Source organism: Salmo salar, chromosome ssa01 (genome assembly GCF_905237065.1).
Source record: "Salmo salar chromosome ssa01, Ssal_v3.1, whole genome shotgun sequence".
In the NCBI taxonomy this organism is placed as follows: Eukaryota; Metazoa; Chordata; class Actinopteri; order Salmoniformes; family Salmonidae; genus Salmo; species Salmo salar.
Window position 1 is genome coordinate 173,534,576 of NC_059442.1, and position 24,860 is coordinate 173,559,435.

At 47.8% G+C, this 24,860-nt stretch overlaps 1 protein-coding gene across 1 annotated transcript in view; it reads right to left on the reverse strand.

Moving 5' to 3' along the window:
- LOC106572580 (SKI family transcriptional corepressor 2) overlaps positions 1-21,689 on the reverse strand; it is a 31,580-nt gene extending 9,891 nt beyond the window's left edge. The window contains exons 1-6 of the mRNA XM_045694255.1: positions 21,222-21,689; positions 18,097-20,011; positions 15,709-15,772; positions 15,477-15,542; positions 12,811-12,975; positions 5,484-5,551 (exon numbers count right to left, since the gene is read on the reverse strand). Of these exons, the coding sequence (XP_045550211.1) occupies positions 5,484-5,551; positions 12,811-12,975; positions 15,477-15,542; positions 15,709-15,772; positions 18,097-19,923 (2,190 nt within the window). The 5' untranslated portion in view covers positions 19,924-20,011; positions 21,222-21,689. The remainder of the gene's footprint in view (positions 1-5,483; positions 5,552-12,810; positions 12,976-15,476; positions 15,543-15,708; positions 15,773-18,096; positions 20,012-21,221) is intronic.
- Between the last annotated feature and the right edge of the window lie 3,171 nt (positions 21,690-24,860).

A 24,860-nucleotide genomic window follows, 5' to 3' on the forward strand; every position in this document is an offset into this window, starting at 1 on the left:
TAGGAAGGAGACCAAGACGCAGCGTGCATAGAGTTCCACATAGTTTAATAAATTGAAACTCACCAAACAAAACAATAAAGCACAAATGAAACATGAAGCAAATTGCGTGCTCATAGGCAACTAACCAAAAAAACAAGATCCCACAATCACAGGTGGGAAAAAATGCTGCCTAAGTATGATCCCCAATCAGAGACAACGATAAACAGCTGCCTCTGATTGGGAACCATACTAGGCCAACAAAGAAATAGAAACCTAGATCTACCCACCCATGTCACACCCTGACCTAACCAAATAGAGAAATAAAAGGGCTGTCTATGGTCAGGGCGTGACAGTACCCCCCCAAAGGTGCGGACTCCGGCTGCAAAACCTGACTCAATAGGGGAGGGTCCGGGTGGGCATCTAGCCTCGGTGGCGGCTCCAGTGCGGGACGTAGACCCCGCTCTGCTCGCGGATGCGCCAACCCGGTGGCGACTCTATTTCGGTGGTCATCGCCGAAAGCTCCGTACCGTGGATCGTCGCCGGAGGAACCGGACCGTGGATCATCGCCGGAGGGACCGGACTGTGGATTGTCGCCGGAGGCTCTGAACTGGGAACCCCCGCTGGAGGCTCTGGACTGCAGACCGCCGCTGGAGAATCTGGACTGCAGACCGCCGCTGGAGAATCTGGACTGCAGACCGCTGCTGGAGACTCCGGACCGGGGACCGTCGCTGCAGGCTCCGTGCCATGGATCATCGCTGGAGGCTTCGTGCCATGGATCATCACTGGAGGCTCTGGGCCATGGATTATCACTGGAGGCTTCATGCCATGGATCATCACTGGAGGCTTCGTGCCATGGATCATCGCTGGAGGCTCCGGGCCATGGATTATCACTGGAGGCTTCGTGCCATGGATCATCGCTGGAGGCTTCGTGCCATGGATCATCACTGGAGGCTCCGGGCCATGGATTATCACTGGAGGCTTTGTGACTTGGATCATCACTACAGGCTCCGGGCCATGGATCATCACTGGAGGCTTCGTGTCATGGATCATCACTGGAGGCTTCGGACCATGGATCATCACTGGAGGCTTCGTACGTGGAGCCGGAACAGGTCTCACCGGACTGAGGAGACATACTGGCAGCCTGGTGCGTAGAGCTGCCACAGGGCTTACCAGGCTTGGGAGACACACTGGAGGCCTGGTACGTGAAGCTGGAACAGGTCTCACCGGACTGGGGAGATGCACTGGAAACCTGGTGCATAGAGCAGGCACCAGATACACTGGGCCGTAGAGGCGCACTGGAGGTCTCGAGCGTAGAGCTGGCACAACCCGTCCTGGCTGGATGCTTACATTCGTCCGGCAAATGCGGGGTGAAGGTGCACCGGAGACACCGTGCGCAGAGCCGGCTCAGGATATCCTGGGCCGAAGAGACGCACCAGAGGCCAGGAGCGCTGAGCCGGCACAATCCGTCCTGGCTGAATGCCCACTCCAGCACAGCAAATGCGGGGCGCAGGCACAGATCGCACCGGGCTGTGAATGCGCACTGGAGACGCAGTGCGCATCACCGCATAACACGGTGCCTGACCGGTCACACGCTCCCCACGGTAAGCACGGGGAGTTGGCTCAGGTCTAAACCCTGACTCCGCCAATCTCCCCGTGTGCCCCCCACCAAAATAAATTGGAGCTGCCTCTCGGGCTTCCGTCATTGCCGTGACCCCCGGTATCGTCGCCGTTCCTCCCTCGCTGCTTCCAGCTGTTCCCATGGGAGGTGATCCCTTCTGGTCAGGATCGCCTCCCACGTCCAGGATCCTTTACCATCCAGGATGTCCTCCCATGTCTACTCCTCCTGGAGTAGACATGCTGCTTGGTCCGTTTTTGGTGGGATCTTCTGTCACGTCCGTCGTAAGAAGGAGACCAAGGCGCAGCGTGCGTAGATTTCCACATAGTTTAATAAATTGAAACTCACCAAACAAAACAATAAAGCACAAATGAAACGTGAAGCAAATGGCGTGCTCACATGCAACTAATCAAAAAAACAAGATCCCACAATCACAGGTGGGAAAAAGGGCTGCCTAAGTATGATCCCCAATCAGAGACAACGATAAACAGCTGCCTCTGATTAGGAACCATACTAGGCCAACAAAGAAATAGAAACCTAGATCTACCCACCCATGTCACACCCTGACCTAACCAAATAGAGAAATAAAAGGGCTGTCTATGGTCAGGGCGTGACAGTACCCCCCCAAAGGTGCGGACTCCGGCTGCAAAACCTGACTCAATAGGGGAGGGTCCGGGTGGGCATCTAGCCTCGGTGGCGGCTCCAGTGCGGGACGTAGACCCCGCTCTGCTCGCGGATGCGCCAACCCCGGTGGCGACTCTATTTCGGTGGTCATCGCCGAAAGCTCCGTACCGTGGATCGTCGCCGGAGGAACCGGACCGTGGATCATCGCCGGAGGGACCGGACTGTGGATTGTCGCCGGAGGCTCTGAACTGGGAACCCCCGCTGGAGGCTCTGGACTGCAGACCGCCGCTGGAGAATCTGGACTGCAGACCGCCGCTGGAGAATCTGGACTGCAGACCGCTGCTGGAGACTCCGGACCGGGGACCGTCGCTGCAGGCTCCGTGCCATGGATCATCGCTGGAGGCTTCGTGCCATGGATCATCACTGGAGGCTCTGGGCCATGGATCATCACTGGAGGCTTCGTGCCATGGATCATCGCTGGAGGCTCCGGGCCATGGATCATCACTGGAGGCTTCGTGCCATGGATCATCGCTGGAGGCTTCGTGCCATGGATCATCACTGGAGGCTCCGGGCCATGGATTATCACTGGAGGCTTTGTGCCTTGGATCATCACTACAGGCTCCGGGCCATGGATCATCACTGGAGGCTTCGTGTCATGGATCATCACTGGAGGCTTCGGACCATGGATCATCACTGGAGGCTTCGTACGTGGAGCCGGAACAGGTCTCACCGGACTGAGGAGACATACTGGCAGCCTGGTGCGTAGAGCTGCCACAGGGCTTACCAGGCTTGGGAGACACACTGGAGGCCTGGTACGTGAAGCTGGAACAGGTCTCACCGGACTGGGGAGATGCACTGGAAACCTGGTGCATAGAGCAGGCACCGGATACACTGGGCCGTAGAGGCGCACTGGAGGTCTCGAGCGTAGAGCTGGCACAACCCGTCCTGGCTGGATGCTTACATTCGTCCGGCAAATGCGGGGTGAAGGTGCACCGGAGACACCGTGCGCAGAGCCGGCTCAGGATATCCTGGGCCGAAGAGACGCACCAGAGGCCAGGAGCGCTGAGCCGGCACAATCCGTCCTGGCTGAATGCCCACTCCAGCACAGCAAATGCGGGGCGCAGGCACAGATCGCACCGGGCTGTGAATGCGCACTGGAGACGCAGTGCGCATCACCGCATAACACGGTGCCTGACCGGTCACACGCTCCCCACGGTAAGCACGGGGAGTTGGCTCAGGTCTAAACCCTGACTCCGCCAATCTCCCCGTGTGCCCCCCACCAAAATAAATTGGAGCTGCCTCTCGGGCTTCCGTCATTGCCGTGACCCCCCGGTATCGTCGCCGTTCCTCCCTCGCTGCTTCCAGCTGTTCCCATGGGAGGTGATCCCTTCCGGCCTGGATCTCCTCCCATGTCCAGGATCCTTTACCATCCAGGATGTCCTCCCATGTCTACTCCTCCTGGAGTAGACATGCTGCTTGGTCCGTTTTTGGTGGGATCTTCTGTCACGTCCGTCGTAAGAAGGAGACCAAGGCGCAGCGTGCGTAGATTTCCACATAGTTTAATAAATTGAAACTCACCAAACAAAACAATAAAGCACAAATGAAACGTGAAGCAAATGGCGTGCTCACATGCAACTAATCAAAAAAACAAGATCCCACAATCACAGGTGGGAAAAAGGGCTGCCTAAGTATGATCCCCAATCAGAGACAACGATAAACAGCTGCCTCTGATTAGGAACCATACTAGGCCAACAAAGAAATAGAAACCTAGATCTACCCACCCAAGTCACACCCTGACCTAACCAAATAGAGAAATAAAAGGGCTCTCTATGGTCAGGGCGTGACAGTGACTGATGCCAAAGTGTTCAACTGTTCAACTCATTGACTACTGCTACAAATGAATTTCCCAGCCTGGAAAGGCATGTCAGATGCTTGTTTGATATATGTTTTAAACACAATGAATTACAGGATGGTGCAATCAGAATAGTATTAATCACAATAAAATTCATCTGAATAGGCTTAATCAGAATAGGCTTGACCAAAATAGGTTTCATCTGAATAGGCTTAATCAGAATAGGTTTAATCAGAATAGGTTTAATCAGAATAGGATTAATCAGAAAAGGATTAATCAGAATGGAATTAATCAGAATAAGATTCATCAGAATGGGATTAATCAGAATACGATTAATCAGAATGGGATTAATCAGAATAAGATTAATCAGAATGGGATTAATCAGAATAGGATTAATCAGAATGGGATTAATGAGATTAATCAGAATAAGATTAATCAGAAAAGGCTTAATCAGAATAGGATTAATCAGAATGGGATTAAGCAGAATAGGCTTAATCAGAATAAACTTGACCAGAATAGGTTTAATAAGAATAGGATTAATCAGAATAGGTTTAATCAGAATGGAATTAATCAGAATGGGTTTATTGATATATTGAATTGTTTTCATCAAATAACATAGTATTAAAAGTATGATCATATAATAACAATATCATATTTTGATACTCAATATAAACTACCAAGTTCAAAAAACGAATAATCACATAACAGCAGTTCCTAGCATTTTACTCTGCACTGTAAGACAGTGTAGTAGGGGTTAGGGTCAGACAGTGAAGTAGGGGTTAGGGTCATACAGTGTAGTAGGGGTTAGGGTCAGACAGTGAAGTAGGGGTTAGGGTCATACAGTGTAGTAGGGGTTAGGGTCAGACAGTGTAGTAGGGGTTAGGGTCAGACAGTGTAGTAGGGGTTAGGGTCAGACAGTGAAGTAGGGGTTAGGGTCATACAGTGTAGTAGGAGTTAGGGTCATACAGTGTAGTAGGGGTTAGGGTCATACAGTGTAGTAGGGGTTAGGGTCAGACAGTGTAGTAGGGGTTAGGGTCAGACAGTGTAGTAGGGGTTAGGGTCATACAGTGTAGTAGGGGTTAGGGTCATACAGTGTAGTAGGGGTTAGGGTCAGACAGTGTAGTAGGGGTTAGGGTCAGACAGTGTAGTAGGGGTTAGGGTCAGACAGTGTAGTAGGGGTTAGGGTCATACAGTGTAGTAGGGGTTAGGGTCAGACAGTGTAGTAGGGGTTAGGGTTAGACAGTGTAGTAGGGGTTAGGGTCATACAGTGTAGTAGGGGTTAGGGTTAGACAGTGTAGTAGGGGTTAGGGTTAGACAGTGTAGTAGGGGTTAGGGTCAGACAGTGTAGTAGGGGCTAGGGTCATAGAGTGTAGAATAAATGTCACTTTATGGTATAGTAGTAGGTGATCTGACCATCTGTAGCTGCTGCACCATCTCCTCTCTGTACGATAGTTCTCTCTTCATCTGGTCCTGGAAATGATCTGGAATAAAACCACATTCAGTTCATCATTAGACTGATCTGGAATAAAACCACATTCAGTTCATCATTAGACTGATATGGAATAAAACCACATTCAGTTCATCATTAGACTGATCTGGAATAAAACCACATTCAGTTCATCATTAGACTCCCAGATAATGCGGAAATGATCTGGTATTCAAAAAATAAGGTAAGTCAGGGTGTGAGGGGTAACAGTCAGGGTGTGAGGGGTAACAGTCAGGGTGTGAGGGGTAACAGTCAGGGTGTGAGGGGTAACAGTTAGGGTATGAGGGGTTAGTTAGGGTGTGAGGGGTTAGTCAGGGTGTGAGGGGTTAGTTAGGGTGTGAGGGGTAACAGTTAGGGTGTGACGGGTAACAGTTAGGGTGTGAGGGGTTAGTTAGGGTGTGAGGGGTAACAGTCAGGGTGTGAGGGGTAACAGTCAGGGTGTGAGGGGTTCAGTTGGGGTGCGAGGGGTAACAGTTAGGGTGTGAGCGGTTAGGGTGTGAGGGGTAACAGTCAGGGTGTGTGGGGTTCAGTTGGGGTGCGAGGGGTAACAGTTAGGGTGTGAGGGGTAACAGTTAGGGTGTGAGGGGTTAGTTAGGGTGTGAGGGGTTAGTTAGGGTGTGAGGGGTTAGTTAGGGTGTGAGGGGTAACAGTCAGGGTGTGAGGGGTAACAGTTAGGGTGTGAGGGGTAACAGTTAGGGTGTGAGGGGTTAGTTAGGGTGTGAGGGGTAACAGTTAGGGTGTGAGGGGTTAGTTAGGGTGTGAGGGGTTAGTTAGGGTGTGAGGGGTTAGTTAGGGTGTGAGGGGTAACAGTCAGGGTGTGAGGGGTAACAGTCAGGGTGTGAGGGGTTAGTTAGGGTGTGAGGGGTAACAGTCAGGGTGTGAGGGGTAACAGTCAGGGTGTGAGGGGTAACAGTCAGGGTGTGAGGGGTAACAGTTAGGGTGTGAGGGGTTAGTTAGGGTGTGAGGGGTAACAGTTAGGGTATGAGGGGTTAGTTAGGGTGTGAGGGGTTAGGGGTTAGGGTTAGGGTGTGAGGGGTTAGTTAGGGTGTGAGGGGTTAGGGTATGAGGGGTTAGGGTTAGGGTGTGAGGGGTTAGTTAGGGTGTGAGGGGTTAGGGTATGAGGGGTTAGGGCATGAGGGGTTAGGGTATGAGGGGTTAGGGTGTGAGGGGTTAGGGAGCGAGGGGTTAGGGAGTGAGGGGTTAGGGTGTGAGGGGTTAGGGTTAGGGGTTAGGGTGTGAGGGGTTAGGGGTTAGGGGTTAGGGTATGAGGGGTTAGGGTGTGAGGGGTTAGGGTGTGAGGGGTTAGGGGTTAGGGTGTGAGGGGTTAGGGTGTGAGGGGTTAAGGTATGAAGGGTTAGGGTTAGGGTATGAGGGGTTAGGGTTAGTGTGTGAGGGGTTAGGGTATGAGGGGTTAGGGTGTGAGGGGTTAGGGTTAGGGTGTGAGGGGTTAGGGTGTGAGGGGTTAGGGTTAGGGTATGAAGTGTTAGGTTTAGGGTTAGTGTATGAGGGGTTAGGGTTAGGGTATGAAGTGTTAGGGTTAGGGGTTAGGGTGTGAGGGGTTAGGGTGTGAGGGGTTAGAGTGTGAGGGGTTAGGGGTTAGGGTGTGAGGCATTAGGGTATGAGGGGTTAGGGTGTGAGGGGTTAGTGTGTGAGGGGTTAGGGTACGAGGGGTTAGGGTACGAGGGGTTAGGGTGTGAGGGGTTAGGGGTTAGGGTGTGAGGGGTTAGGGTGTGAGGGGTTAGGGTGTGAGGGGTTAGGGTATGAGGGGTTAGGGTTAGGGTGTGAGGGGTTAGGGTTAGGGTACGAGGTTAGGTGAGGGGGTACGAGGGGTTAGGGTGTGAGGGGTTAGGGTGTGAGGGGTTAGGGTTAGGGGTTAGGGTGTGAGGGGTTAGGGTATGAGGGGTTAGGGTATGAGGGGTTAGGGTGTGAGGGGTTAAGGTGTGAGGGCTTAGGGTTAGGGGTTAGGGTGTGAGGGGTTAGGGTGTGAGGGATTAGGGTGTGAGGGGTTAGGGTGTGAGGGTTAGGGTTAGGGTGTGAGGGGTTAGGGTATGAGGGGTTAGGGTGTGAGGGGTTAGGGTTAGGGTGTGAGGGGTTAGGGTGTGAGGGGTTAGGGGTTAGGGTGTGAGGGGTTAGGGTATGAGGGGTTAGGGTGTGAGGGGTTAGGGTGTGAGGGGTTAGGGTTAGGGTACGAGGGGTTAGGGTACGAGGGGTTAGGGTGTGAGGGGTTAGGGTGTGAGGGGTTAGGGTATGAGGGGTTAGGGTGTGAGGGGTTAGGGTTAGGGTGTGAGGGGTAGGGTTAGGGTACGAGGGGTTAGGGTTAGGGGTTAGGGTGTGAGGGGTTAGGGTGAGGGGTTAGGGGTTAGGGTGTGAGGGGTTAGGGTGTGAGGTGTTAGGGTATGAGGGGTTAGGGTGTGAGGGGTTAGGGTGTGAGGGTTAGGGTTAGGGGTTAGTGTGTGAGGGGTTAGGGTGTGAGGGGTTAGGGTATGAGGGGTTAGGGTGTGAGGGGTTAGGGTTAGGGGTTAGGGGTTAGGGTGTGAGGGTTAGGGTTAGGGGTTAGGGGTTAGGGTGTGAGGGGTTAGGGGTTAGGGTGTGAGGGGTTAGGGTATGAGGGGTTAGGGTGTGAGGGGTTAGGGGTTAGGGTGTGAGGGGTTAGGGTATGAAGGGTTAGGGTGTGAGGGGTTAGGGGTTAGGGTGTGAGGGGTTAGGGTATGAGGGGTTAGGGTGTGAGGGGTTAGGGTGTGAGGGGTTAGGGTGTGAGAGGTTAGGGGTTAGGGTGTGAGGGGTAACAGTTAGGGTGTGAGGGGTAACAGTCAGGGTGTGAGGGGTAACAGTTAGGGTATGAGGGGTTAGTTAGGGTGTGAGGGGTTAGTCAGGGTGTGAGGGGTTAGTTAGGGTGTGAGGGGTAACAGTTAGGGTGTGAGCGGTTAGGGTGTGAGGGGTAACAGTCAGGGTGTGAGGGGTTCAGTTGGGGTGCGAGGGGAACAGTTAGGGTGTGAGGGGTAACAGTTAGGGTGTGAGGGGTTAGTCAGGGTGTGAGGGGTAACAGTTAGGGTGTGAGGGGTAACAGTTAGGGTGTGAGGGGTTAGTTAGGGTGTGAGGGGTAACAGTTAGGGTGTGAGGGGTTAGTTAGGGTGTGAGGGGTTAGTTAGGGTGTGAGGGGTAACAGTCAGGGTGTGAGGGGTAACAGTCAGGGTGTGAGGGGTTAGTTAGGGTGTGAGGGGTAACAGTCAGGGTGTGAGGGGTAACAGTCAGGGTGTGAGGGGTAACAGTCAGGGTGTGAGGGGTAACAGTTAGGGTGTGAGGGGTTAGTTAGGGTGTGAGGGGTAACAGTTAGGGTATGAGGGGTTAGTTAGGGTGTGAGGGGTTAGGGGTTAGGGTTAGGGTGTGAGGGGTTAGTTAGGGTGTGAGGGGTTAGGGTATGAGGGGTTAGGGTTAGGTTGTGAGGGGTTAGTTAGGGTGTGAGGGGTTAGGGTATGAGGGGTTAGGGCATGAGGGGTTAGGGTATGAGGGGTTAGGGTGTGAGGGGTTAGGGAGTGAGGGGTTAGGGAGTGAGGGGTTAGGGTGTGAGGGGTTAGGGTTAGGGGTTAGGGTGTGAGGGTTAGGGGTTAGGGGTTAGGGTATGAGGGGTTAGGGTGTGAGGGGTTAGGGTGTGAGGGGTTAGGGGTTAGGGTGTGAGGGGTTAGGGTGTGAGGGGTTAAGGTATGAAGGGTTAGGGTTAGGGTATGAGGGGTTAGGGTTAGTGTGTGAGGGGTTAGGGTATGAGGGGTTAGGGTGTGAGGGGTTAGGGTTAGGGTGTGAGGGGTTAGGGTGTGAGGGGTTAGGGTGTGAGGGGTTAGGGTTAGGGTATGAAGTGTTAGGTTTAGGGTTAGTGTATGAGGGGTTAGGGTTAGGGTATGAAGTGTTAGGGTTAGGGGTTAGGGTGTGAGGGGTTAGGGTGTGAGGGGTTAGAGTGTGAGGGGTTAGGGGTTAGGGTGTGAGGCGTTAGGGTATGAGGGGTTAGGGTGTGAGGGGTTAGTGTGTGAGGGGTTAGGGTACGAGGGGTTAGGGTACGAGGGGTTAGGGTGTGAGGGGTTAGGGGTTAGGGTGTGAGGGGTTAGGGTGTGAGGGGTTAGGGTGTGAGGGGTTAGGGTATGAGGGGTTAGGGTTAGGGTGTGAGGGGTTAGGGTTAGGGTACGAGGGGTTAGGGTGTGAGGGGTTAGGGTACGAGGGGTTAGGGTGTGAGGGGTTAGGGTGTGAGGGGTTAGGGTTAGGGGTTAGGGTGTGAGGGGTTAGGGTATGAGGGGTTAGGGTATGAGGGGTTAGGGTGTGAGGGGTTAAGGTGTGAGGGCTTAGGGTTAGGGGTTAGGGTGTGAGGGGTTAGGGTGTGAGGGATTAGGGTGTGAGGGGTTAGGGTGTGAGGGTTAGGGTTACGGTGTGAGGGGTTAGGGTATGAGGGGTTAGGGTGTGAGGGGTTAGGGTTAGGGTGTGAGGGGTTAGGGTGTGAGGGGTTAGGGGTTAGGGTGTGAGGGGTTAGGGTATGAGGGGTTAGGGTGTGAGGGGTTAGGGTGTGAGGGGTTAGGGTTAGGGTACGAGGGGTTAGGGTACGAGGGGTTAGGGTGTGAGGGGTTAGGGTATGAGGGGTTAGGGTGTGAGGGGTTAGGGTTAGGGTGTGAGGGGTTAGGGTTAGGGTACTAGGGGTTAGGGTTAGGGGTTAGGGTGTGAGGGGTTAGGGTGAGGGGTTAGGGTTAGGGGTTAGGGGTTAGGGTGTGAGGGGTTAGGGTGTGAGGTGTTAGGGTATGAGGGGTTAGGGTGTGAGGGGTTAGGGTGTGAGGGTTAGGGTTAGGGGTTAGTGTGTGAGGGGTTAGGGTGTGAGGGGTTAGGGTATGAGGGGTTAGGGTGTGAGGGGTTAGGGTGTGAGGGTTAGGGTTAGGGGTTAGGGGTTAGGGTGTGAGGGTTAGGGTTAGGGGTTAGGGGTTAGGGTGTGAGGGTTAGGGGTTAGGGTGTGAGGGGTTAGGGTATGAGGGGTTAGGGTGTGAGGGGTTAGGGGTTAGGGTGTGAGGGGTTAGGGTATGAAGGGTTAGGGTGTGAGGGGTTAGGGGTTAGGGTGTGAGGGGTTAGGGTATGAGGGGTTAGGGTGTGAGGGGTTAGGGTGTGAGGGGTTAGGGTGTGAGGGGTTAGGGGTTAGGGTGTGAGGGGTTAGGGTGCGAGGGTTAGGGGTTAGGGGTTAGGGTGTGAGGGGTTAGGGGTTAGGGTGTGAGGGGTTAGGGTATGAGGGGTTAGGGTGTGAGGGGTTAGTGTGTGAGGGGTTAGGGTACGAGGGGTTAGGGTACGAGGGGTTAGGGTACGAGGGGTTAGGGTGTGAGGGGTTTGGGGTTAGGGTGAGGGTTAGGGTGAGGGGTTAGGGTGTGAGGTGTTAGGTATGAGGGGTTAGGGTTAGGGTGTGAGGGGTTAGGGTTAGGGTACGAGGGGTTAGGGTGTGAGGGGTTAGGGTACGAGGGGTTAGGGTGTGAGGGGTTAGGGTATGAGGGGTTAGGGTATGAGGGGTTAGGGTGTGAGGGGTTAGGGAGTGAGGGGTTAGGGTGTGAGGGGTTAGGGTGTGAGGGGTTAGGGTATGAGGGGTTAGGGTATGAGGGGTTAGGGTGTGAGGGGTTAGGGTGTGAGGGGTTAGGGTTAGGGGTTAGGGTGTGAGGGGTTAGGGTGTGAGGAGTTAGGGTGTGAGGAGTTAGGGTGTGAGGGGTTAGGGTGTGAGGGGTTAGGGTGTGAGGGGTTAGGGTGTGAGGGTTAGGTTAGGGTTAGGGTGTGAGGGGTTAGGGAGTGAGGGGTTAGGGTGTGAGGGGTTACGGTGTGAGATATTAGGGTGTGAGGGGTTAGGGGTTAGGGTGTGAGGGGTTAGGGTGTGAGGGGTTAGGGTTAGGGTGTGAGGGGTTAGGGTGTGAGGGGTTAGGGAGTGAGGGGTTAGGGTGTGAGGGGTTAGGGTGTGAGGGGTTAGGGTATGAGGGGTTAGGGTGTGAGGGGTTAGGGTTAGGGTGTGAGGGGTTAGGGTGTGAGGGCTTAGGGAGTGAGGGGTTAGGGTGTGAGGGGTTAGGGTATGAGGGGTTAGGGTGTGAGGGGTTAGGGTGTGAGGGGTTTTGGTTAGGGTATGAGGGGTTAGGGTACGAGGGGTTAGGGTGTGAGGGGTTAGGGTGTGAGGGGTTAGGGTATGAGGGGTTAGGGTGTGAGGGGTTAGGGTTAGGGTGTGAGGGGTTAGGGTTTGGGTACGAGGGGTTAGGGTGTGAGGGGTTAGGGTACGAGGGGTTAGGGTTAGGGGTTAGGGTGTGAGGGGTTAGGGTGTGAGGGGTTAGGGTTAGGGGTTAGGGTGTGAGGGGTTAGGGTGTGAGGTGTTAGGGTATGAGGGGTTAGGGTGTGAGGGGTTAGGGTGTGAGGGTTAGGGTTAGGGGTTAGTGTGTGAGGGGTTAGGGTGTGAGGGGTTAGGGTATGAGGGGTTAGGGTGTGAGGGGTTAGGGTGTGAGGGTTAGGGTTAGGGGTTACGGGTTACGGTGTGAGGGGTTAGGGGTTAGGGTGTGAGGGGTTAGGGTATGAGGGGTTAGGGTGTGAGGGGTTAGGGGTTAGGGTGTGAGGGGTTAGGGTATGAAGGGTTAGGGTGTGAGGGGTTAGGGTATGAGGGGTTAGGGTGTGAGGGGTTAGGGTGTGAGGGGTTAGGGTGTGAGGGGTTAGGGGTTAGGGTGTGAGGGGTTAGGGTGCGAGGGGTTAGGGGTTAGGGGTTAGGGTGTGAGGGGTTAGGGTTAGGGGTTAGGGTGTGAGGGGTTAGGGTGTGAGGGGTTAGGGGTTAGGGTGTGAGGGGTTAGGGTGTGAGGGGTTAGTGTTAGGGGTTAGGGTGTGAGGGGTTAGGGTGTGAGGGGTTAGGGTACGAGGGGTTAGGGTTAGGGTGTGAGGGGTTAGGGTGTGAGGGGTTAGGGTGTGAGGGGTTAGGGTGTGAGGGGTTAGGGTTAGGGGTTAGGGTGTGAGGGGTTAGTGTGTGAGGGGTTAGGGTGTGAGGGGTTAGGGTTAGGAGTTAGGGGTTAGGGTGTGAGGGGTTAGGGTGCGAGTGGTTAGGGGTTAGGGTATGAGTGGTTAGGGTGCGAGGGGTTAGGGTATGAGGGGTTAGGGTGTGAGGGGTTAGGGTTAGGGGTTAGGGTGTGAGGGTTAGGGTTAGGGGTTAGGGTGTGAGGGGTTAGGGTGCGAGGGGTTAGGGTTAGGAGTTAGTGGTTAGGGTGTGAGACAGCGAGGTAGACCTACGGAACACAGGGAAGGGGGAGTTTCCCTTCAGAGCGTGGAACTCCTGTTCGAGTCGTCTTCGTAGGTCGATCTGTTCCAATAGAACCTTCTGGAGTTCCTCTTTCTCCATGTTCTCAACATCCTCCTTTAGTGGCACGGGGGAACTTCCATCTTGAGTTTGATCCCCTGGAAAGGAGGAAAGAAAATACATTTTGAGTATGAATGAAGCATTCAATAGGACATATATTATATATATATATTATCCCTATATATCCCTATATATATTATCCCTCTAATAATCTGTAGTCCTCTGATTGCATTGTAACCATTGGCCTGTAGGTGTCAGTCTAACTGCATATTTCCACCTGTCTGGAGCCTAGACTGGCTAGGATCTTCTATTGCCCCGTCTACTGTGTTCTCAGAGAACTACTGTCATTTACATTCTCAATGGTCATTGCGTTCGTAAAGAACCACATGTTTGTAAATGTTAAATGTCAAACTGCACTAATAATCTCACTATAATCATGCCCACTATTCATTTGACTGAATATATCGGTCAGACAATATCTTGTTGCATTATGCTATAAACCAATCAATAATCATGGAAAACGCTTGATCATGTAAATAACTAATTAAACCACTTGGTGAATATGTTAAATACTTTCCCTAAAATGCTTGAAATATCATTGACTTGAAACAATATTTTCGTTATTATGCTGTCTGTAAAACCTATTGTTCTGGCTGCAGTCTATAGTGTCTGTAGCCGTGCTGCGTTGGTAACAGTGGATTGGTATTACTGTAGTCCTGTAACCATGATAACCATATTGTTCTATCACTCTTCTACAATGTTAGTGTCGTTTCCATTATGGCCTGATTTCTTCATCTATGAACCTGAAAATGTCTTGTGTTTGTGTCTGAATTCTGACAATGTGGCAAATCAAATGGCTTAAATGAAGCGATCCAGCACATTTGTGTATATAATCTCCCCCTTTCTCTATGTATAATCTCCCCCTCTTTCCATCTCTCACTTTCTCTCTCTCTCTCTCTCTCTCTCTCTCTCTTTCCCTCTCTAGTCATTTCATGTCTTGCCTCCTTAAGCCTCCCAACACTTCCCTCATTTGGAACGGCCTGCTCTCGCTCTCTCGCTCTCTCGCTCCTCTCCTCTCTCTGTCTCATTTGACAAGCAAATCAGCAGACAGTGCCTCAGGATAACAACCTCGTTTGACAGTCAATTAACCGTGAATAGTCAAAGCCAAGGCAGTTTGCATTACATAAATGGAAAATTAGATTATTTTTCTCCCAAGAAACAGCCCTCTCCTTAAGACAGAGTCTGAGAGTCTTTGGAATCAGAACTTCTAATCACGTCGTCCATCGCCCAGGGAGACGTTTAGCAATCAGACAAAGGTGGTCTCATTTAATTTGTTTCGTGTAATTTTTTGAAATAAATTCTACATTATGTGAGGATATCATTATGGGCTACATAATAAGAATGTTGGCATAGATGTCATAAAACCCTTTTAATGTCTCTGTGACAGATATAAAAGGCAATAAGATGTGATCTTTGTAATGAAAGGTTTTGCCAAGGGAAAAGGCAATTATATGGGTTTGATATTGTTGAGATGGAGATTGTCACCTTCCCTGTGTTGAGCTGATTGTCTTGTTGAACTGTAATGGCTCCCTGTAGAACACATTCTAGAACTGTAATGGCCCCCTGTAGAACACATTCTAGAACTGTAATGGCCCCCTGTAGAACACATTCTAGAACTGTAATGGCCCCCTGTAGAACACATTCTACAAAACATTCTGGACCACATTGGAACACTGGAAACAGCCGTTGTTCCGTTGCACAGTCTATCAGCTAGTCCATCTATTTATGTATCTCTAGTAATCCCTAAACCTACAGTATGGTCTGTGAGAAGAGAATGAGTCTGCTGTTCTCCTTGTCTAGATAAAAGTCTGATTAAAGTGATGGTTTTATCTGTCTTGATAAACCAGTTAGAAAAGTTAGATATTACAGAGGAGGTTTATATGTCTTGATTAAACAGCTAGATATTATAGTAGAGGTTTTATCTGTCTTGATTAAACAGCTAGATATTATAGAGGAGGTTTATATGTCTTGATTAAACAGCTAGATATTATAGTAGAGGTTTTATCTGTCTTGATTAAACAGCTAGATATTATAGAGGAGGTTTATCTGTCTTGATTAAACAGCTAGATATTATAGAGGAGGTTTATCTGTCTTGATTAAACAGCTAGATATTATAGTAGAGGTTTATCTGTCTTGATTAAACAGCTAGATATTATAGAGGAGGTTTATCTGTCTTGATTAAACAGCTAGATATTATAGAGGAGGTTTATCTGTCTTGATTAAACAGCTAGATATTATAGAGGAGGTTTATCTGTCTTGATTAAACAGCTAGATATTATAGAGGAGGTTTATCTGTCTTGATTAAACAGCTAGATATTATAGAGGAGGTTTATCTGTCTTGATTAAACAGCTAGATATTATAGTAGAGGTTTATCTGTCTTGATTAAACAGCTAGATATTATAGAGGAGGTTTATCTGTCTTGATTAAACAGCTAGATATTATAGAGGAGGTTTATCTGTCTTGATTAAACAGCTAGATATTATAGAGGAGGTTTATCTGTCTTGATTAAACAGCTAGATATTATAGTAGAGGTTTTACCTGCCGTCTCTCTCCAGTACTCTGGGCCAGATGATTCTGTCTCTGATACAAAGAAACTGCTGGGCTCTTTGTTTTCATCAAGAGGAGAATGAGAGAGGAAGAGGGGAACAGAAGGACATTCATTCATCTGTTCATAAGGGAACAGAGCTGATTTGGTCACCTGCACACAGAAAACTGGTAGAAAGGAACCAATGTCTTCCAACCAATAAGATGAGGAGGTAACGCTACTCACGAGCTGTGTTGGAGTTTTCTTTGGTTGTGTAAACAGGCAGTCCATGGTCTCTGCTTTTATGAGTCTGAGAACACAGAGAGAGACAGAGGTTTTAACATCTACATGTCAGAGATAGTGTTGAATAATGCTACCCAGAACAGAACCACTGGCGTCCTGGGATAGAGAATGCTGGTGTACATTACAATAACTCCTGGCTTTCACAGACTTGGAGAGTCAATGGAGTGTAACAATTCTCCTTTTGGCCTAATATTGTCTATCATGAACAATACTCTTACTATACGCCTGTAGTGTTACTGACCAATGGGAAGCTTATAGTGTTACTGTCCAATGGGAAGCCTGTAGTGTTACTAACCAATGGGAAGCTTATAGTGTTACTGTCCAATGGGAAGCCTGTAGTGTTACTAACCAATGGGAAGCCTGTAGTGTTACTATCCAATGGGAAGCCTGTAGTGTTACTAACCAATGGGAAGCCTGTAGTGTTACTATCCAATGGGAAGCCTGTAGTGTTACTATCCAATGGGAAGCCTGTAGTGTTACTAACCAATGGGAAGCCTGTGAATGTCTCTTCATTGGTGTTATTAGACTGTGAATGTCTCCTTCATTAGTGTTATTAGACTGTGAATGTCTCCTTCATTAGTGTTATTAGACTGTGAATGTCTCCATTAGTGTTATTAGACTGTGAATGTCTCCTCATTAGTGTTATTAGACTGTGAATGTCTCTTCATTAGTGTTATTAGACTGTGAATGTCTCCATTAGTGTTATTAGACTGTGAATGTCTCTTCATTAGTGTTATTAGACTGTGAATGTCTCCATTAGTGTTATTAGACTGTGAATGTCTCTTCATTAGTGTTATTAGACTGTGAATGTCTCTTCATTAGTGTTATTAGACTGTGAATGTCTCCTTCATTAGTGTTATTAGACTGTGAATGTCTCCTTCATTAGTGTTATTAGACTGTGAATGTCTCTTCATTAGTGTTATTAGACTGTGAATGTCTCCTTCATTAGTGTTATTAGACTGTGAATGTCTCTTCATTAGTGTTATTAGACTGTGAATGTCTCCTTCATTAGTGTTATTAGACTGTGAATGTCTCCATTAGTGTTATTAGACTGTGAATGTCTCTTCATTAGTGTTATTAGACTGTGAATGTCTCCTCATTAGTGTTATTAGACTGTGAATGTCTCTTCATTAGTGTTATTAGACTGTGAATGTCTCTTCATTAGTGTTATTAGACTGTGAATGTCTCCATTAGTGTTATTAGACTGTGAATGTCTCTTCATTAGTGTTATTAGACTGTGAATGTCTCTTCATTAGTGTTATTAGACTGTGAATGTCTCTTCATTAGTGTTATTAGACTGTGAATGTCTCCATTAGTGTTACCATTAGACTGTGAATGTCTCCTTCATTAGTGTTATTAGACTGTGAATGTCTCCATTAGTGTTATTAGACTGTGAATGTCTCCATTAGTGTTATTAGACTGTGAATGTCTCCATTAGTGTTATTAGACTGTGAATGTCTCTTCATTAGTGTTATTAGACTGTGAATGTCTCCATTAGTGTTATTAGACTGTGAATGTCTCTTCATTAGTGTTATTAGACTGAATGTCTCCATTAGTGTTATTGGACTGTGAATGTCTCTGTGAATGTCTCCTTCATTAGTGTTATTAGACTGTGAATGTCTCCATTAGTGTTATTAGACTGTGAATGTCTTCATTAGTGTTATTAGACTGTGAATGTCTCCATTAGTGTTATTAGACTGTGAATGTCTCTTCATTAGTGTTATTAGACTGTGAATGTCTCCATTAGTGCTATTAGACTGTGAATGTCTTCATTAGTGTTATTAGACTGTGAATGTCTCTTCATTAGTGTTATTGGACTGTGAATGTCTCTTCATTAGTGTTGTTATTAGACTGTGAATGTCTCCTTCATTGATGTTACTATTAGACTGTGAATGTCTCCTTCATTAGTGTTATTAGACTGTGAATGTCTCTTCATTAGTGTTATTAGACTGTGAATGTCTCTTCATTAGTGTTATTAGACTGTGAATGTCTCCTTCATTAGTGTTATTAGACTGTGAATGTCTCCTCACTTGTATTAGTACAACGCGACTGTTTCCCCTGGTCGGGGACCAACTCCGTTGGCCTTGTTAATGTGGAGTCGACAGGTTCCAGATTGGAAAGGCTAACAGGCAGAAAGTGACAAGGAGAGAACCGATATATTTTGACCATTAAACAATACCGGACTGTTCTTCCTATCAGGGATCAGAGCACTGTGGATGTTTCATCTCTTCAGGGAGACGCCGCTATCAATCTCTTTATGCATATTACATCAGCCAGCCTACAGCGCCAATTAAATAATAATTAGTTAAAGTGCCTTAAGGGAATATTTACATCTTTGTAGGCCTGGTCCTCCAGTGGCAGCGGGGTGTGTGTGGGGCTGGGGAGAGAGAGTGTGAGACTGGCAGGGGGAGCAGGAGGAGATGCAGGCAGGCTACTGCTGCTCTGGTCCTGGCTGTGATCTGCAGGGCTGCAGGGGAAGGTGACAGCCTCTTTCTCTCCTCTCTCCCATAGTCCTGATCCTTCAGTCAGCCCTCGGAGGTGCAGGCTGCTGTGTGTCTGTGGTGGGGTTGGTCTGTTGAAGTGTTCCTCTTCCTCCTCATCCTGCTTGGTCTCTACATCCACCTCTCCTTCCTCCTCGCTCTCTCCTCCTTCTCCCTCTTTCTCCCCCTCTCCTCCGCTCTCAGAGGCGTAGCTGCAGCTGGTGGCGGGGGACAGGTGGCGATCTGAACCAAACTCCTCCAGGTTTCCATGGAGCTTGGCGATGCTCTCTGCATCCTTGACGACGGGTCGGAAAGCGGAGTGGTAGGAGGCTTTCCTGGCCTGGAGAGACGGGACGTCCAGCAGCTTCAGCCAGCCCTCTGAGGTCACAGGGCGCAGATCAGAGGTCAGGGGGGAGGAGTCAGGGTCAAACAGGCCTGACCTGGGCGTGGCCCTCATGTCTGGCCCTGCCCTTGGCTGTGAGGGCTCTGATAGGTCAAGGAAGGCCTGCCTGAGGGAAGGGCTCTCGGCCAATGAGGACAGGGTGTTGACGGACGGCTGTGGCTGCAGGTAGGTGGGCACCGGGAGGCCCCCAGCGGCCCTAGGGGGCCAGAACATGCAGAACGGAGGGTAGAAGGTGTCTTTACGACCGGGCCACAGCAGACCTGACAGACCAGTGTTCTTCTGTCCTCCAGCCACCTCACTGTCATCTTTCTTCTGCTGACAGAGGCTGAAGGCTGGGAAGGAGTATGGGCTGGGGAACAGGGAAGTGGGGGCGAACTTCTGCAGCATGCCGAACCCTTTACTGGGCACAGGGATCACCGGGTAGCTGCGAGGGTTCTTATGGGGAGACAGGCTGCTTCCATCCAGGTCCTCCTCCTCCTCGAAGCGGCTCCTCTTCTGGACCAGGTCAGGGGTCATCATGTGGGGCAGACCAGAGTTCACAACCTTTCCCGGCCCCATGGGGGAGCAGTGAGATGAGGGTAGACACCGCTTCCTGCTGCCACCATTAAACATGGCCTTCACGTCCTCCCAGGCAAACGCCAGGTCATCAGGAGGGGTTTTATCTGACAGCTTCAGGTGGCGTCTCCAGGAGTTGAAGTTAGCAGCGTCCGGCTGGGTGTACTTGGCTTCAGGAGTACGGTGAGAGTGGAAGATGAACTTGTTAGGAGAGAAGTACATGTTGCAGTAGGAACACTTGATGCACTTGGCTCTGCTGCTGTTGTAGCGCGCTGGGATGAAGTTACCACGGCTACCCCAGGCACACTCGTGTGACACATCAAAGGCGAAGTTGTCGGGCAGTTTGGGGGGGTTGTTCTCCCCCAGGAAGGACTTACAGAGCCGCTCCGCCTCTCGCTTGGTGATCATGCCACAGCGGCGGGAGGAGATGGGCATGGCGCCAGCTCGCCTCAGGATCTCCAGCTGGACAGGGGTGCACTGAACACAGGTGATACCCAGCGCCACGCGGCGGTTGTGGATCTCGTTATAGCTGTAGTTCTTCAGCAGGGTGTTGGAGATCTGGGCCAGACACAGCCGCTCCTGATGGTCGATCACCAAGGAGACGATGGGTACACCATACAGAACCACTTGACCCACCTGGTTGGGCTTCAGGGAGGAGGAGTGGGGGGGTCTGGGGGGGGTCAGGGGCTCCTGCTGGAACGAGCTGGGGGGGGTCGTCATGGTAGCGCTGGTGTTGGTAACCAGGAAGTAGGTTGTGTTACCGTGGAGTCAGTCCTCCTGTCAGTCTGTCTGTCTGGATGATACTCTGCTGGAAAACCAAACACACATTAACATTTAAGTTCAAACTGCACATCAGCCTGACAGATTTTCAGTTAAAATAATTATAATGATTATTATTATTATTATTATAATTATATCAAATTTTCATTATCAAAATAAAATAGATGCCTAATGGTGAAGAACTTGCCGATGATTGAATAGCAATACCACATTTGATTTCTTATGTTTCTTATTTGTATTATTGTATTATAAACATTCAATTAAGTTTGTTTTGTAGGCACTAAATGTTCAACCTTTTCTCGCATTTTGCAGAGTAAGTTTAATGCAACTCCCGCCTGAGCTCGCTGCGTATTCGACTTTAACGCTTAAAGACACGATGTCGCAAGAAGACAAGAAGTAGCCGAACTGTTTTCAACAAATGCATATCTGGGAGAATTATAGAGACAAACCATCATTAGGCTTTACTCGTAAAAAAATATAAAATCAATAGTTATTTTACTTTGGGGTCATTTGTTGATAGCCCACAAATGTACAACGTTGATAAAAAGTTATAGAATTGCAACTGAACATGACGAAATTAAAAATACAAATAATTGTAATTTAACAGAACTTCCATTTCGTTGATGTTAATACATATTTTGTATTTCAAATGTTTGGTCAAAACACTGGAGAATATATAACACCTCATTCTGAGAGGCAGTATAGAACCAATTATTAATAGTATGTATTATATTAATATATGACCTGGCTTGGTGTGAACTCTGCTGAATAATTATGTAATTTGTCACGCGTAACATTATAGGACAAAATACAGGTTGACCTGCAGATCAAACAGACATGTGAGGGTCATCCCGGCAGGGCCTTGAGTAGATACACATCAACGACATGATAGCCTACTGACACAAGATGTGCAGTGGAGAAGCTCGAGGTATTTTACTGTGCAAGATATTCTAAAATTAAAGGCTCTGTATTATATCGCAAAATGTGATCGGTATGCTAGTGATTTTCAGCAGATTTAGACCAGAATTCATTTTCAATATAACACAGTTCTAATAATTATTGCTCATTGATGCCGATAGCCACAAAACTAATATTTAATACTCATAATAATAACAGGCCTACTCACAATAATAATAATAATAATAATAATAATATCAAAAATAACAATGTAGGCTAATAACACAATAAAACACGTCAAACCTCAATTGTTACACTGTGGACAAAATAGGATATCTTACCTCCTCTATAGCGTGATGACAGAAATCCAAATGTTACGAAAATAAAGACATCCCTTATATCTCGCCCAAAACAACCGATACATTAAAAACCTCGCGCCTTACAAAACTGCCGTAAATTAAGTCCGAATATTGAAGAAGATATAATATGTTGTTGTATAAAATAATATTAGAAGAAGAGAATAAATGTTGTTCTATAAAAGAAAGTTACCAGTCGGTGATGAGTAAAGTGCGCAGCGCGCTCTGGCTTATTCCCTTTAAAGGACAAGGCGCGTGTCTGGAGGCAGGCGGTGTCGGACGGGACTTGATTGGCGCGTGGCTCTGCCCCTCTTTCAGCTCCGTACTTTCCGCCAGGAGCCAATGACGTTTCACTAACTGACACTCAACACTCTAAAGAGACTAATGCAGGAGCCTGGCCCCGGGGCTAAAGACGGGCTGTACACCTCCAATCTGAATGAGGACTCTGACTCACAAATCCACAAACAGCAGATATGTAGCAGGCTTACCAACAACGAGATGAACAATAAGTAGGTCGATGTCACTAACTAAAATGCTGCTGTGACCTATTTTAGACGGTGTCGGTCCTACATCACAGAACTCATGGCGCTATGTAACTCAAACATAACCTGGAGTAGGCTAAAACACTTTGTAAACCTAAATCGCGTACAGGTTAACAATTCTAACTAATATAATCAATATGCCTTCAGGTAATTCTATATTGCACTTTATTTGTCCTAAGCAAATTTGCCTTTCAAAACGTTTCTCTACCAAGACAGCGAAAAATGCTTTTATAGGCTACCAAATATGTTTTAAATTTACAGGCCTGTACGACCTGTCACATATGGGCCGTCATCAAAATATTGAATAGGCCTATGAATGTCTGGTAAATTAACATTGTTTCATAAATACATGGAAGAAATTGTACATTTATGATTTCCCATGCAGGAATACAATGAACCGTGTGCCAATAGGCTTCTAGCTGAACCAAGCAATTAAATGTTATTTAAATGTTCACTATTTATTGATTGGCCATATGATCAAATAACATTTTATTGGTCAAATTCACGTGTTTAGCAGATGTTATTGCGGGTGTCGCGAAATGCTTGTGACACCTTCTGTCAGTTGACTGGGTAGTGAACGTGTAATATACATTATGCTGATTGTTAAAATCACTCAACTGGTTTCATGTTTACTGGCCTGAGTATTTAGCAAGTTTCTAATTGTCGTCATCATGAAGAGATCATTTCGGGGTTTCTATAAATTGTCCGTTAAAGACCACATAGGCAACATTCAGAGAAATCCATCCATCAAGTTTCCAAGCGGAGATGAGAGGAGAAGATGAGACAGAAAAGGTAATAAAGAGCGGCTATTTCTTCATCATTGTAGAAGGCCGCATATGTCTCACCATTTCTCCCATCACTAACAATACAGGGCGGAAGAGAGAAACAGTTCATCTGAAACAGATTAAGTGTTTGTAGCCGGAACACCTAATCAATTACCTAAACAGTTTATTGATGCGAATAGTATTGATATGTAGTCAGATGACGTCATCAACACTGGATCAAACCGATTATAATTATATGAATTAACGACAAGAGGTTCAGGTTTGACTGGATACATTTAGTCATTGAGATGGAAGAACGGTATAATATAGCCTAGATATTCCAATAAAATATTTGTTAATATTTATAAATAAAAATAAATGCGATTTCAGTCAATAGAATAAACCCCTTTACATTTACACTACTTTAATTGCAAATAATATTCAGCATTTTATTAAATAAATACATTAAATGTAATATTACATATACTACACTTATCAATCAATTCGTTTGTTTTCGGAATGGAATGATCATTTTGCTTGTATTATATTCCCCTGCCTTCATGTTATTAAATATGAACAGATCGCTGTTGGCCTAAACCGGACCTGGTGACAGCAGCACGCAGGGCGAGCCCCATCTGTTTCTCTTTAGACCAATTTAGATGTCATTGCTCGAGCTTTTGTCTCGCCTCCGCAGAGGCACCGGAGCACGCGGCCAGGCAGCAGCATCAACCGGCAGGAGCTTCCCACCGTCCAGGGTTAGAATGGTATAGCTAGGACTATAGCAGACTAGGCTGTATAGTAGAGTCCCACCGTCCAGGGTTAGAATGGTATAGCTAGGACTATAGGAGACTAGGCTGTATAGTAGAGTCACACCGTCCAGGGTTAGAATGGTATAGCTAGGACTATAGGAGACTAGGCTGTATAGTAGAGTCCCACCGTCCAGGGTTAGAATGGTATAGCTAGGACTATAGGAGACTAGGCTGTATAGTAGAGTCCCACCGTCCAGGGTTAGAATGGTATAGCTAGGACTATAGGAGACTAGGCTGTATAGTAGAGTCACACCGCCCAACACACTCAGGGTGTGAGTATATACGCATATGAATGACAATGGTAACCAAAAAAAATAGAGAATGATTTATTGAGCCAGGGAGGAATACATGTTTAAGTATTGAATAGTTGTACACTTAATAGGAAAATCCGATTTCATTAAACCAATCCACTATTGGCTCAATGCAATGTTCACTGCATTGGATTATTTAAAACGAGCATTTTACTTTAACAGGCTAAATTAAGTCAAGATAATATCATAAAATAATATGTATTATTTCTCTTACACTTTAATAGCCTATATTTATTTTCCTTTCAATTAACAAACTTTAATTTGGACGCTTTGCACCAGTGTAGAAGTAATGATGGGCCTGTGAAGTGTGCCAACAAATACCAGTGGAAGGAAGATAATTATACTATATAAATATAGGCTATATATAATATTTTATACTGGACCGTTTGAAGTGCGAAATCAATTCATTGTCCATTTTGATAATGCATGACGTGTCATGTCAGTGACGGTCTCCCTACTGTGAAATTAATCATGCGTTTAAAACAGAATAGCTGTTTGACCTCGCAGGGTCAATAAGAAACAACGTTATAAATTAAGAGTTACAAGACTAAGTGATACGGAGACGTTTAACTTCAAATCAGTCAACAAATGAACAGCGCCCGGGGTGGGTCATTATCATATAGAAATACATCATCTGATCTCCTCCAGTAAAACATCATTAACATCTGATGCCAGAGATTAGGCCGCGTGTCTTTTGGCGGCAGAAGGGCGTGTGGGAGCAGTGTATTTTGGCTACATTTGCTTTTGTTGGAGAATTATAATGCAGACCTATGGATTTTCTGTAGTTTTTTTGTTGTTGTTGCCATTTTGATGTTATATCACAAGTAGGCCTAGGCTATATGTAGATTAGGAAGTGACATAGGTTATTGCTAATGCACGAGCACAATTGACCTGGATTTTAATCCTTATTTAATGCTGCGGTCTATCACTAAATTACAAGACCATGTGTGTTTTCATCTGTGAAGATTTACCCTGCAGTATAATCTAGATTAATCTAATCTGGGTTTCATTGAGGAAAGTGTCAGTGTTGTTTCCTAATAACTGTTTCCTATTCTTCTTCTTCTTCCGTAGCTTGATTAAAGTAGCCGATCAGATAAAATGTCGGGGTGTGGTGGTGGGCTCTGACGTCATGATGTGGCCTTGCTACACGTCCAGATTTGTGTGTAAACATAAATGTTTGAATTATAAAACCATGACG